This window comes from Danio rerio, chromosome 1, assembly GCF_049306965.1.
Source record: "Danio rerio strain Tuebingen ecotype United States chromosome 1, GRCz12tu, whole genome shotgun sequence".
In the NCBI taxonomy this organism is placed as follows: domain Eukaryota; kingdom Metazoa; phylum Chordata; class Actinopteri; order Cypriniformes; family Danionidae; genus Danio; species Danio rerio.
The window spans coordinates 2284412-2300000 of NC_133176.1; the positions used below are offsets into that span (position 1 = coordinate 2284412).

Consider the following 15589-nt stretch of genomic DNA (forward strand, 5'->3'; position numbering starts at 1 on the left):
GCAATGATAAGGCACTTCTTAATGTGTTTGCACAGGGGCCTGAGTAAAAAGGGCCTCTGACGCAGAAGGGCCCACTGCCTGCTGCCACCTTCACAATGGAGGGACCCCGACACCAAACACGGCCTCAAATGTCACACATCTCCAGATCCTGATTGGCCGATTTCAGTGTGGGCGTCTCGTTTTAAAAGGTGCAATGCATGTGTGGTGATGCTAGAAGAAGCGCGGCGGAAAATATACTGTAAACCTGACAAGCCTTTTCATCTTAGAGGCGCATTGGTGCATGAAAATTGGCAGGCATCTGAAGACAATATACTCATTTAGGTATCTGTAGAATCTGCTTTGCTGCACGGTCTCACCTTTAGGTTTCTGAGATGTTTAGGGTGCTGAAAGTATTGACCACAGTTGCTCTGCTGACTGTCGCTTCAATCGTGGATGCTGCTCCACTGATGCCCGGAGAACCAGATGCCTTTAAGGAACCAGCTGATGGAGGTAAAAACAAAACAAACCGCCTCATGCACACTCTTAATAAAAGATTCTTGCATTTATTTAGCTGAAGCAAACACACATATGTGGGCAATTCTTCAACTACGGGCACTTTTAGCCTTGTGAAGTGGAAAACTTGTTCAAAAGTAGCGTAGCACAGCCTCATAAGTTTCAACAATTTGTCTAGTTTTAAGATCTGTAAGAGGACAAACTTAGATACACTGAAAAAAATTATCTAAAGATGATTCCTTGAATTTACTTAATTTTTTTAAGTTAAGGGGTTGTAAACAATTTGTTTATGTTGAATTTAAACAAATAAATTAAGTTGAACATCACTAAATTTAATTTGTTTGTTTAAATTCAACACAAATAAATTGTTTGCAACCATTTTGCAGACTTTTTTTCAGTGCACTAAAAAAAAGGATGTCTGCAAAACTGTTGCAAACAATTTATTTGTGTTGAATTTAAACAAATAAATTAAGTTGAAAATCCCTAAATTTAATTTGTTTAAATTCAACACAAATAAATAGTTTGCAACAATTTTGCAGACAACATTTTTTTCAGTGTATTAAGAGAAATTGTTAATAATTAAACATTTTGTCCATCGTGAACTGAGCAAATCTAATTTTCTCCACATCTCAATATGCCTTTATTTCAAAATGAAATCAATTATGGCAGTCAAACATTGTCTAAGATCATTTTTGTATCTAGTCTAACCAATCTTTCCACAATATATACAATAATTATACATTTGTCAATGAAATAAATTAGTCCCTTATAGGACCAAATGCTGAATTGTGCACCTAATTGTACACTGAAAAAAAGGATGTCTGCAAAACTGTTGCAAACAATTTATTTGTGTTGAATTTAAACAAATACATTAAGTTAAAAATCGCTAAATTTAATTTGTTTGTTTAAATTTACCACAAATAAATTGTTTGCAACAATTTTGCAGACATTTTTTTCAGTGTATTAAGAGAAATCTTTAATAATTAAACATTTTGTCCATCCTGAACTGAGCAAATATCATTTCCACCACATCTCAATATGCTTTTATTTTAATATTAAATCAATTATGGCAGTCAAACACTGTCTTAGGTCATTTTTTTGAATCTAGTTTAACTAATCTTTCCACAATATATACAATAATTATACATTTGTCAGTGAAATAAATTAGTCCCTTAGGACCAAATGCTGAATTGTGTAAATACATGTATTTACTGTGTACTTATGCTTGATTGATTGAACTTCTGTAATCACATTTGTAAATACACTGTTGACCATTCCCTACACCTTAACCCACCCTTAAACCTACCCACGCCACCAAACCTGTCCATAACCCAACCTCTATCCCAACTCAAGAGCACCACAAGTGTTCTCAAACACATTATGAACACAGTAAGTACATTGTATTTATTTTTTGATGTAAGTACATAGTAGTTAAGGACACTTAATGTAAGTGGGACCATCTTTGCATAACTCAGAAAATTGAGTTGAAGGCTGATTAACCCATTAAAGTGAGTTAGCGCAACATGACTTTTTACCACGCATTAATTTACATTCATGCATATGATCATCTCATGAGAACCCATGACTTCAGTGCATTATATTAGAAACACTGAATTCTACACTGTAAAACATTATATGAACAATTAGTCACGACGGGCGATGCAGTGGCGCAGTAAGGTAGTGCTGTCGCCTCACAGCAAGAAGGTCGCTGGTTCGAGCCTTGAGTTGCTCAGTTGGCGTTTCTGTGTGGAGTTTGCATGTTCTCCCTGCGTTCGCATGTGTTTCCTCCGGGTGCTCCGGTTTCCCCCACAGTCCAAAGACATGCGCTACAGGTGAATTAGGTTGGCTAAATTGTCCGTAGTGTATGAGAGTGTGTATGGATGTTTCCCAGAGATGGGTTGCAGCTGGAAGGGCATCCGCTGTGTAAAACATATGCTGGATAAGTTGGCAGTTCATTCCGCTGTGGCGATCCTAGATTAATAAAGGGACTAAGCCGAAAAGAAAATGAATGAATAAAGTAGCTCAAATATTATTACTGATTTCATGTAAGTAATCTGTCACTTTACTCGTTATCTTAGAAAAGTAATATTAATACTGAACGTGCATTAATACAATGCATAGCCCCAACACTGGCAAAATGAACCTGTTCACCTGTGCTTTCTCATGTGCGAATAATCTGGATTTTACTGGATCTCCACCGTAGTCAAGTCTACAGACACAAAGAGATGGCAGAGCACCAACACTATTAGTCCAGCGGCACCAGACTCCTGCGCTTCTCTATTGGTCTTGTGCTGTCCGCACTTCCAGTGTGTGCAAACCTTAAATCTGCCATTACACATTCAGGTTCTGGATTCGACCTCCGGCTAAAATTGGCTCAGGAGTTTGGAGTAGGTTACATAATGCTTGAATTAGGTCATTAAGTCTCAGCTGATCTCGTTCAGGTTCATTGTGACCTGGATATGCACGATGAATATGATCTTCACCATGCATGCAACAATACATTCTCAGAAAAAAGGGGCAAGAATAGTATATTAACGGATTAATTCACCTAAAAATGACTCAAGTGGTAAAGTGTTGAAGGTTTTATTTGAACTATCCAGTTAAGTGCATCCTTATTTAAGCAATTGAAGGGACAGAGGTGAGTAGAGTATCCAAAATCAATACTCAAGTAAAATTACAAGTACCTGCGGATATTTTTACTCAAGTAAAGGTAAAAGTAACAATCTTAAGTTACTCGAGTAAGAGTAAAAAAGTATTTGATAAAAAAAATTACTCAAGTAAATATTTACTAGTTACTTTTCATCCTATATATATATATATATATATATATATATATATATATATATATATATATATATATATATATATATATATATATAGCTGAAGTCAAAATTCGACCTCTTGTAATGTTTTTTCATTTTTAAATGTTTAACAAAGCAAGGAATTTTTCACAGTATTTCCTGTGACATTTTTTCTTCTGCGGAAAGTCTTACTTGTTTTATATTGATTGGAATAAATGCATTTTTTAATGTTTATAAAACAATTTTAAGCTACCTACTATACCCTAACTTGCCGAATTAACCTGGATTAAGCCTGTAATATTGCTTTAAGCTGAATACTAGTATCATGAAAAATATCTAGTAAAATAAAATGTGCTGTCATTATGGCAAAGTTAAAAGAAATTGGTTATGAAAACTATAGAAATGTGTTGATAAAATCTTTCTGTTAAACAGAAATTGGGGAAAAATATACAAGTAAGCTAATAATTCTGATGTTTCATATATATATATATATATATATATATATATATATATATATATATATATATATATATATATATATATATATATATATATATAAACACCATTTTTATGTTAAAAGATAGTGTTAAAATGTGTAATTTTTAATAGTTAACAGTGTGAATGACTTGTATGTGCAGGGCTAATCAGTTATTCCTTTATACAGTAGTTTTTTCTTTTAAACCCACGCGAACGCAGGGAGAACATGCAAACTCCACACAGAAACGCCAACTGACCCGAGGCTCGAACCAGCAACCCAGCAACCTTCTTGCTGTGAGGCGACAGCACTACCTACTGCGCCACTGCATCACCCGAAACAACAACAACAACATACAGATAAAAATCTGCCTTTAATTTTTTCATTAAAATGTAATTAAATTAATAAATGACAAAAAAAAAAAAAAAACATTATCAGTTAATAGGCTGTTGCATTTTTGTGTTGTCAATATACTCATGTTTACATATGCCTATAGTTGTGTTTGCAACGTTTATATATTTAAAATATAACCACCTTGAAAAATGGGGGTCGCGAGTCACTGACGTTGTTATTTTGGGTGCCGCGGGCTGAAAAGTTTGGGAACCCCTGGGTTAGCATGCCATGATGGACAGAGGCAAGTAGGCAAATTTGTCAAGGACGCCGGGGTGAAACGCCTACTCATCCTGGGATTTTCAACGACCACATAGAGTCAGGACCTCAGTTTAATGTCTCATCTGAAAAACAGCGCTCATAGTTTCCCCTACACTATACTGGGATCCACACAGACCACAGGTTGAGCGCCCCCTGCTGGTCTCACTAACACCACTTCCAGCAGCAACCTATCTTTCCCATGTGGTGTCCTATCAAGGTACTGACTGGGTGCAGCCATGCTAAGCTTCAGTGGGCGATCATGTTAGAGTTGCAGAGAGCTAGCTCCCAGCTGACAGCGTAGCATAGGATGCCGGCTTTGACAGTGTTAAGTTGTTCTGCGGTATGCAAAGATGATGTAATGCATACAGAAATACATATAAATGTTCATACATTTTTTTAAAAATCACATTATTAAAAACATTGAGTGATTTAAAATGCTGATGACCCTTAAACGTGGCTTAACAGTCTCGCGAAAAGGGTCAATTTCTCAGTTCTCAAAATGTAGCCCTGGGCACATTATTCCAATGATCCTGGGTTGCTTTTTCCAATGAGTCTGTGTTGTAAAAAAAACCACCAGCGACGTCACCAAAACGCACTGTATTCGGTCGTCCGAGCAACTGCCTGATTTCCCAAAGACTTCAGTCAACACGAGTGCAGGCAGCGAGCGGCTCCGCATGTGTTTGTACATGAGTGTGAAGCAGCCATTTGTCAGCGTCCGCCTCTAAGATCAGAATGATGATGAGGAACGGGTTAGAAAGTTCCCCGGACAAAAGGCATTTATCATCTGTTACGTCGTGTATGTTTGTCCGAGCCCAGAAAAGGCCTTTTAGTGGATGTTTGAAGTGCACGATGTCTCTCTTTTCAAGGCTGTTTCAGTGCTTTGGGCATTCCCATTGACTTGTTTCTATGGGAACAATTCAGTGTCAACAGATTCTGTGCGCCACTAAATGAGACAAAGCCGAACAGAAAAGAGATGCACCAGAAAGTGGAATTGAAGACATGCAAACACGTAGCTGGAACTCTTTCAAGTAGATGAGCACTGAAGCGCTGTTTATAAAACTCAAATCTCACTTAAAGTCAGCATGTCATGGCTGAGATGGTCTTCACTACTGTGATGAATAACTAAGTGAACAAGAACATGTGTAGGACAGCACTTGATCTTGTTCATTAAAACTTGATGGGATAGTTAATGCTTTGCTATACAGTGCAGCAGACTGTTCTACAGTTGAAGTCAGAATTATTCGCCCCCCTTAAATATAAATATAAATATTTACCAAATGATGTTTAACAGAGCAAGGAAATTTTCACAGTATGTCTGATAATATTTTTTCTTCTGGAGAAAGTCTTATTTGTTTTATTTTGGCGAGAATAAAAGCAGTTTTAAATTTTTTAAACACCATTTTAAGATTAATATTATTAGCCACTTTAAGCTATATATATATATATATATATATATATATATATATATATATATAGTCTACAGAAGAAACCATCGTTATACAATAACTTTCCTAATTACCCTAACCTGCCTTTAATTAATCAGTTAAGCTTTTAAATGTTACTATTTAAAAAAAATATTTAGTCAAATATTATTCACTGTCATAAACAAAAAAAAAAATAAATAAATAAACAAAGGGACTAATAAATCAAATCACTTTTATTGTAATAATTCAGGGGGGCTATTAATTCTGACTTCATCTGTACATATAAAACTCCATTCTCTGTGAAATTGATTTTTACAGTATTTTATTTATAGACAGATCTGCTTTGAGCTCTGAGGTTTTCTAAAATTTAGCATGATCATATTTTCTTTTATATAAGTTCAGATCTACGTAAAGTACAATATGAAACGCAGAATGGCAATGTGACCTACACCCATATTTGACATTTTATTTTAACATAAACCTTTGCAACAAACAGTAGATGAGATGCGTTCTATATAAAAAATCTCTTTTGGAAATTTGATTTGATGCAAACATCAAAATCTGTTCCATTAAAAATGTATCGGATGATTAAGGTTTGCTGTGTAATGCTAAATGTAGTACTTTCTCTCCATGGGAAATTGAATTGTGCAATAAATAATACTATTTCAGATCTGCTTTGAGCTCTGATGTTTCTAATATGTTTTTTAAACTCATCTAATTAATCTTATTCAAATTACCTTTAAATGATCACTTGTGTTTAATAGCAGATTGTGCATTAAAAAGTGCATTAAAAATGGAAATATATTGTAGAATATTATATATAATATTATATTTATACAATTACATTTACAATTATCTATCCATCTATCTTCCCATCCATGTATAATTGTTTTTTCCTTTTTTAAATATTTCTTAATGTTTAACAGAGCAAGGAAATTTTCACAATATGTCTGATAATATTTTTTCTTCTGGAGAAAGTTTTATTTGTTTTATTTCCACTAGAATAAAAGCAGTTTTAAATTTTTTGAACACCATTTTAAGGACAATATTATTAGCCCCTTTAAGCTATTTTTTTGATAGTCTACAGAACAAACCATCGTTATACAATAACTTGCCTAATTACCCTAACCTGCCTAGTTACTAATTAACCTAGTGAAGCCTTTAAACATCACTTTAAGCTGTATAGAAGTGTCTTGAAGAATATCTAGTCTAATATTATTTACTGTCATCATGACAAAGAGAAAATAAATCAGTTATTAGAGATGAGTTATGAAAAATATTATGATTAGAAATGTGTTGAAGAAATCTGCTCTCCGTTAAACAGAAATTGAGGGAAAAATTATATAAAAATATTTATAAATATATGTAATATTTCATTGTTGTTTTTAATACATTTGTTTAATTTTAAGTATATTTGTTATTTGCCAGATTTTTATACATCTATACTTAAAATCACTAAGAATCTTTATTTTTTTCCAGATCCAGGAAGAACTGAAGCAAACACTGAAATAAATACAGCACTAATGAAGCAACTGAGGAGCAAAACACTGACGACATTTCCTGACGGAGATGGAAAAACTGTAGCGACGCGAGCATTAGATGAAATAATCACAGCAACAAGCAGCCCAAATAACAGAGACAAGAGCTTAAACACAGGAATCAGTAATCTATTAAATACACTGACAATGCTCTCCGATGGACACGAGGAGACCGAAGGCCATGATGAATCTCCCGAAAACAAAGAACTGATGGAGATTACAGAAAAATCTGATCCTGGTCCTCCAGAAGAGCTGCTGAAGATGCTGAGTGCACTTGAAGAGCTGCACAAGTTCATCAACAGCCACCGGATCACCATCATTACCAGAGGTGTGCTGAACTGTACTGTAACACCTCACAATAAGCTCGTATTAGTTAATGCATTTACTAATATGAACAAACAATGAACGATACATTAATTATTGCATTTATTCATGCTTTAATTCATTCACGGTGCATTAGCTCATATTAACAAGCATGAATTTAGATTTTAGTAAGACATTAATACATGTTGAACTATGATTAATAATGCGGCACAAGTATTGTTCATTATTAGCTTATGTTCGTAAATACACCAACTAATGAAACCTTATTGTAAAGTGTGACCATCAATACATTATTATTGATTAAAGTCTGAACTGGAAGTTACTGCCGGCTTTTATTTTAGTATGGTGATATATCTACTGCTGAAACGGAATATTGAGTAGGGGGTGGGGTTTATTTTTGGGCTCCTCTTCTAATTTTTACTCATAGCAAACTAATTGTTGGAGGGGCGTGGCTAAAGCAAATTCTGTCCAATCAGAGAAGGACTGTCTTTGCAGAAGCAGATGGGCAGATTTTGATTTAAGATTATTCCTTTTTTTCTTCTGTGGATTAACTTGCACAGACTAATTGTGCACCTCAAGACTAACAATACAGCACGATTAACATTGTACAACTGATTTTAAGACTTTAGAAATTATACATACTGTCAAGAACTATTTTGTCCAGCATTAATTAACCAAAAGTGCATTTCCAGCTGTTTTCAACACTGATAATTAATCAGAAATAATTTTGATCATCAAATATTTACTGAAGAATCATGTGATACTGATAACTGGAGTAATAACGCTGAAACAGAGCTTTCCTTCACATGATACGAATAAATTTTGCATTATTTTGAGTTTATTTAAAATGTGTAATATTTTACTATATTCACAAGTTTACATTTTATTTTTTTTTTATTAAATTAATCAAGCCTTCCTGAGCGGAAGACACTTCTTTAAAAAATAATTATTTGATAAATAACCCCAAACCCATGCATAATTAATTCTTGCATTTTTTTTCTTTCTTCAAAGGAAACAGCAATGGACGAAGTACAGGGAAGAAGAACAAAATGGTATGACCCTTTTCTTAAAAACAAATTCAACTTGATTAAAAAAAAACAAAAACACACACAAGCTAAAATGTCAAAGTCTAAAAAAAAGTGTACATAGCAAAATCTTGTACCACTTTTTCTCTTCAGATCTGCTTTGACCTCTGAGGTTTTTAATTAATTGTCTATACTCTTGTTTAACTCATTTAATCCCTGCTCATCACACTATTCCGTTGAATAGTGGAATGTGCATTAAACTACATTACCCATAATGCTGTAATGAGTTTCCTCCAATCAGAAAGTTTGCAGAGAGGAAAGCACTAACAAAAGGGATCCCTGGTTGATGTGAATGGTGGAATAAATATACGCAAGTTTTGCAATAAACATACAACATATATTGCTTATAGAAGTATCCTCTTAAGGATTGTAAATATTTTTTATTTCTCTTTGCTTAAGTTGGGCTTATTGGAACCTAATTAGAATAAAAATATTAGTATCATCTTTTGATAGGATGTACTTTAGAGAAAAATCATGTCCACATATGTGGACTCATGGTCCGAATTTACATAAAACACTTTTTCCTGAATTTTTTATGCATATTTAACACAGATTTTTTTTTAACTTGCTTTGACTATCAGAGAGTAAAAACAACCATTTTGTCCCATTTCGGACAGATTAAATTAGGGTTTGGGACATTTCATATGCTGCAAAACAGTTGCAGGATGACACTGCATGTCTGCAACAAAATATAAAACATTCAAAGTGTTTTAAATAGCCACCTGAGAGCTAAAAATGTGCTTTCCAAATATGTGGACACTCGAGCCCTGGGAGGGTTCAAGCAACAACTTTAAACATTATAATTTTATGAACTATTTATATATTATATTCCATTGTTGTTTCTAATATAGCTGTGTCATTTGCAGTGCAGTATATATAGCTTGTTGTCTGATTTTCATATCACTTCTTTATTTAAAATCACATGACTGTAATCTTTGACCTATACATCAAAGCCAAGGTTTTGTCTTAAGCAATAAATCATGTTTGACAATCACCAGGTAGTGACGGATGGAAACCTCAAATCCACCACAGCGACCACTATAGACAGCGGTGGCATCTCACCCAAAGCCAGCACTGACCAAATGGACCCCAAACTTAATGGAAAATCCTTTAAAAAGTCTCTTCCGTCAACCAAGAAAACCAACAAGAGAGGTATGATCAGCCCAGGCTTATTACAAATGTGTGTATAAGCCTACAATTTAGCAAAACGTAAAATACATTGCTCCTGGTACATTTGGTTGCATGTTTCAGATAACAAATCCACTAGAGGGCGCTGTCTACATTTTTGCAAATCTGAAATACCAACGCTATCTCATTGCAACTCGTAACTTTTTGATTTAGTAGCTAATTTGTATGATTCAATCTCATTCGTACGATTTGCTAATCCCCCAATGATGGTTGGCTTTAGGGGTGGGGTTAGGTGCCACGCCTCCTTTTAAAAATCGTTCATTAGCCACAAAACTGACAAAATAAAAAATAGTTACACTTCCTCATGAAATCAGGCTGGAAATATGTTACATGTTTCAGAAACAGGTTCGTCTTGTAGACGTTTACTAGAAGGTAGCACGTGTACAGATCAGCTAGCTACACCGTTCGCTAAAAACAACCAATGATGTTTTCAAAAGCAAACGTAAGAGAAAGGTGCACTGCGGCTGCATAGTTTTACCTTTATTTTGCATTACTTTTATCTCGCTTGTGGTAGCATGCTTTATCAAACTCGTACCCGAGCGCTCTGCAGCACAAGTGTAACACCACGTAAAATGAGCTACGAGCAAACTGACCTCACCAGGAAAGTGTCCATATGGAGATACACTCTCTGAAATAAAGGTACAGGAGCTGTCAGTGGGGCAGTTTATTTTCAAAAGGACCCCGAAGGGTCCATAATGGTACCTCAAAGGCAGAGATGTATAGTAACGAAGTAGAACTACTTCACTACTGTACTTAAGTACTAAAAGGCAGTATCTGTACTTTACTGGAGTATTATTTTTTTCTCCTACTTCCACTTTTACTTAAGTACATATTTTCCATGAGTTTAATACTTTTACTCCGATAGATTTTTTATGTGCTGCATCGTTACTCGTTACTAGGGGTGTCAAAAGGATCGATATCAGTTCAGTAATAGGTCATAACCGGTGATTACGTGATGACGTCATTTATCTCCTATGCGCGATGTCGCAATACTATGGCGGAGGACGGAGGCGCGAGTGAAGGCGGCACACGAGCCGCTAATTTACTATTAGGGAGAAATGTTGTAAAACTTCACCTCTGCCTCTCTCTTTCTCACTTTGGACATTTGACCCGCTGGCCTGTTTGTAAGGTAACTTTCCCTCTTTTCTTGGCTGTTAAAGCTGTCAATCCATCCAGACACGAGCGTGCCTGATGTTCAAGTTTTCTCCACTGTTGTCTATTACCTGTGATAACCGCGTATTCTTCCCGCCATGGGTGAACAGCGGTTCATTTCTAAAGCCCTTTCTGTTGAGCAGATGAAGATAATAACCAATCATCATAAGACCTCGCCTGTCAGCGCTCAAAAAGCAGGCGGTATAATATTGACATGAGTTTATTAGCTGTAAATGCTCATGCTGTCTTCTGTGCATGAGTTTTGTTTGATACATTCAGAAAGAGTGCTTTCTTTAAGCAGGTCAAATTAAGAGTACAGTTCATATATCTGACTGCTGTATTAAAGAACAAAATTGTATTAAAAATAACCCTATAACTGTCACACCAAGACAAAAGCAATAGATTTTTTTTATTGCATTTCTTAACTCATAATGTCGCTATTTAACACAGTCAATGCATTTTTTTTCTCAACACATCCCATAATTTCTAAAATATCAGCCTCTTCCAACTGGTTAAGATGTTGGTTTATGGTAAAAGTACCAGAATTAATAAATATACTACAGAACATATGAAGTGCAAGACCAATTTAATTAAAAACATAATCAAAATAAAAAAAATTAATACTAAACCATAGCCATAAGCCATAAAGTATTTTAGATTTTCTTTTAACACAGTACTATACACGCTTTCCTGGTTTTCTTTTTTTTTTTACAATAAAATCAAAATCAAGTGAATTAGTGCAACAGGATTTAGTTTGCTTGTTTAGTTTAGTTTCACGACTGCTTCCAGAAGACATAACTCCTGTTTATTGTGGTATTAACCAATCAAACTTCAAAACTACCAAAGTGTGAGTGTGTGTGAGTGAATAATGCATGTAAGAGAGAAACAGTGTGATTGTACCTGTGTGTGTGTAAGAGAGAGAGAGAGTGTAAAAGAGTGTATTTTCGTGTTTGTGTGTGTGTGCGCTCATGTATATGTATAACAACATCGGTATTACACAGATGTTAGGAGGAGATGGTGAATTATGTGGACATTATGTATAAAATTCAATCACACTAAATATTTTTTTTATTTTCAGAAAGTAAAACTACACATAATTTCCTGTAAGGGTTGGGTTTAGAGATTGGATTTGGGGTTAGAGCATTCAAAAGTATAGTTTGTAGAGTATAAAAACAATTGTAACCTATGTAATGTCCCCACAATTCACAAAAATGTGTGTGTGTGTGTGTGTGTGTGTGTGTGTGTGTGAGAGAGATAGTGAGAGAACTGTGTGTGAGAGTGTATGAATGTGTGAGAGTGTACATTTAGGTGTGTGTGTGTGTGTGTGTGTGTGTGTATGTGTGTGTAAAAGAGAGAGAGTATGAATGAACATGCTGAATTATCTCATCAGTGAAGTGATTTTCTGGTAAAAGAGCCTGACGATGTGAGTTCTTGTACCATAGAAACTATTTACAGAGAAAAACAGTATCGTAAGCCATGTTTCTTTTCATTCTGCTTAATCAAGTGCCCCAAAGATATTTAAAATAAACAAAACAATATGATGTCTTTTGACTGCCTTCTTTAATAACTACATTACACAATACTTGTACTTTTACTTTCAGTACTTGAGTAGTAAATTTTGAAATAAACTACTTGCAATACTTAAGTACTAAAAATGTTGAATACTTTTGTACTTCCACTTAAGTATGGTGCTTAAAGAGCACTTCTACTTCTACTCAAGTCACTTTTTGATAGAGCACTTGTACTTTTACTTAAGTATGGGTCTCTAGTACTTTATACATCTCTGCTCAAAGGTACTTTTTAGGTACATTTGGGTACTAATATGCACCTTTGAGGTACCATTGTGGATGCTTTGGGCACAAATATGTATCTTTTGAAAAGGTTCTGCCCCAGTGACAGCTCCTGTACCTTTATTTCTGTGAGTGTAGATAGGTGAAGGAAATGTATTCATTACGAATCATAGACAGCATTAAGTTATTTTGTGGTATTTATTTGGTGTTAGGCAAAAATCTGCATGAAAATAATAATTTATTCATTATTAATATGTCCCTGTAAATATCATTAGTGTGAAAAGGAACATAGGTTGTCGTCATACTGCCACCTAGTGTTCAGTTCACCCATAAACTGCATTCATACCTATTTTAAAGTATGTTTATTTTGCTGTTTTGTAGGTTTAAGCATGTATTTGCCATTAGTTTGTTTTCATATCATGTAAATCAGTTGGTTTGGATAAGAGAAGTTCATTTCAAATGTACTGGACTACATTGTTATAAACATGATTGGTTTTGTTGGAATACATTATAATTAAAATAATACTGCATTAGTTAATCGGATTTAAAGTAATGCTTATTTATTTATTTATAATTTTTTTTCAATTAATTAGAAAATTACGCATGGCCTACAATGTAATCTAGTTTGGCTCATTAATTATCCGTCCACAGCTTACATTGATATTTTGATTTTGGCCCTTCATACTTAAAAATTTGGGCATCTCAATCTAGATATTATTTTATCTTCCAATGTACTTCTTTTGCCATTCCTTCTTCTTCTTATGAGTTTTATTGGCGGTTGGCATACAACTTTTAGGTGCATTACCTCCACCTGCTGGTTAGGAGTGTGGGCCATGATCTCGCTTTCTATCCATCTTTAGAAAAGTTAAAAACAAATAAATAAAAAAACAACAACATTGAATAAAAAAACCCACACCACTTATATCTATATTCTTTTATTTAATTTAGACATATAAAATAAAAAAGTATTAAAAATTCTATACAGTCCTCATTTGACTGGTTTCTTTAGCATTTTAACCAAATTAAAATTTGTATTAATTATTTTCAAATTTAAAATAAACACTTTCCTTTCCCCATTGCATTTTGGACACTTCATAATAACATGCACGGTTTCTTCTTGCCCACAATAATCACATTTTCCAGTCTGATGTTGATTCATTTTAAACAATGTAATGTCGAGTCCCGCATGTCCAAATCTAATTCTTGATATTATTCTCTCTTCCCTTCTACTTCTACTTGTTATTCTCCCTTTATTTACATTTCTTTGTATATTAAACAACCACCTCCCATTTTTTCCTTCCCCCCATTGTTTTTGCCACCTATTTATTTATTTTTTTAAATCGCTTGACTAAAACCTTCATCTCACTTTTACTATATTTGATTTCCATGTTTGCCATTGCTCAACAGTGCTGCTTTTATACCAAATCCTAATCACATTCACCTGCTGACATCACCTGCTTCACATCACATCATCATTCAACCAGTTTACCTGATTACTAGCCCTGTCCCAACTGTTATTGAAATGTATTGTAAGAACCAAAATAGCTAAAATACATGTTTATTTAGAAATAAAATACGATAAAAATCACAAGGAATACATTAAATAATGTTTATTGCATCATCTGCAATGAAGCGCAAGTCAAATTAGAAACAAAAATCACCACTTTCTTTCTGTTTCTTTTTCCAAACTTGTTCTGATTTGGGGTTGTAACAGGTAGTGTCTAAAAAGCACAGATACATTAACAACCGTCAATCTTTCTCCATCTGCAGTGTGCTTCTGGAAGTACTGCTCTCAGAACTGACCCTCGCTGATTTCTGCAAACGGCCTGCAACAAATCCTGTTCTCAAACACGGATGCTTAAACTCTTCCCAGCGGAGCCTCAATAACACGACTGACCCTCTGCCCTGTGACGTGTGTACTGTACCTTTAACTATGTGCACCAAATTATGTTAACTTTCCATCTTGCAGCGTCTTCCTTGTTGCAAGCTCCAATAAAACATGACACTGCATGCAAAAATGCTGTGATAATAAAGAGAACTTTATTTTCCTACAGACATCTCTCGCCGTGATCATTGCACAATGAGATCTAATAACTTTATTAGCCCTCCTGTGAAATTAATTACATGGTGGCTCAGTGGTTAGCACAGCAAGAAGGGTGCTGGTTCGAGTCCCAGTTGGGTCAGTTGGTATTTCTGTTTGCAAGTTCTCCCCGTGTTGTTGTGGGTTTCCTCTGGGTGCTCTGGTTTCCCCCACAGTCCAAACACATTCGCTATAGGGGAAATGGTTAACAAATATTTTGATAAGTCTAAACTATATTGCTTATATAAGCATGGGCGTAAATCTGATTTAACAGTAGGGGGGACAATAAATATACATTTTTTTCAGATTTCTTTATTCTAAATCTTTAGGAAACGTTTTTGGTACATCAAAAGTGGTAATGATGACCACCCGACAAGCTAATCCAGCTAAAAATAGTGCTTAAAATGTCAATTCAGTATTTAAACCTCATCATTCCAATGAAAACGAGGTGAATAACTGCAAAAAAGTCCACCTTTTAAAAAAAAAAGAAGCACCGGGCTGGCTATAAGCCTGTTATACATTGTATTATTATTCAAAAAGACGACTAAAATGTCTCTAAAAGTCTCTTTGTTAAACTGCAGAGTTGAAT

At 34.7% G+C, this 15589-nt stretch overlaps 1 protein-coding gene across 1 annotated transcript; it reads left to right on the forward strand.

The window, feature by feature from the left end:
- Positions 1–259: 259 nt before the first annotated feature.
- Positions 260–14934, forward strand: urp2 (urotensin II-related peptide). The gene is given in 5 exon segments (NM_001082942.1): positions 260–489; positions 7323–7709; positions 8717–8757; positions 9789–9942; positions 14691–14934. Coding segments are annotated over 5 exon segments (732 nt in total). The 5' UTR covers positions 260–371; the 3' UTR covers positions 14723–14934.
- Positions 14935–15589: the final 655 nt, after the last annotated feature.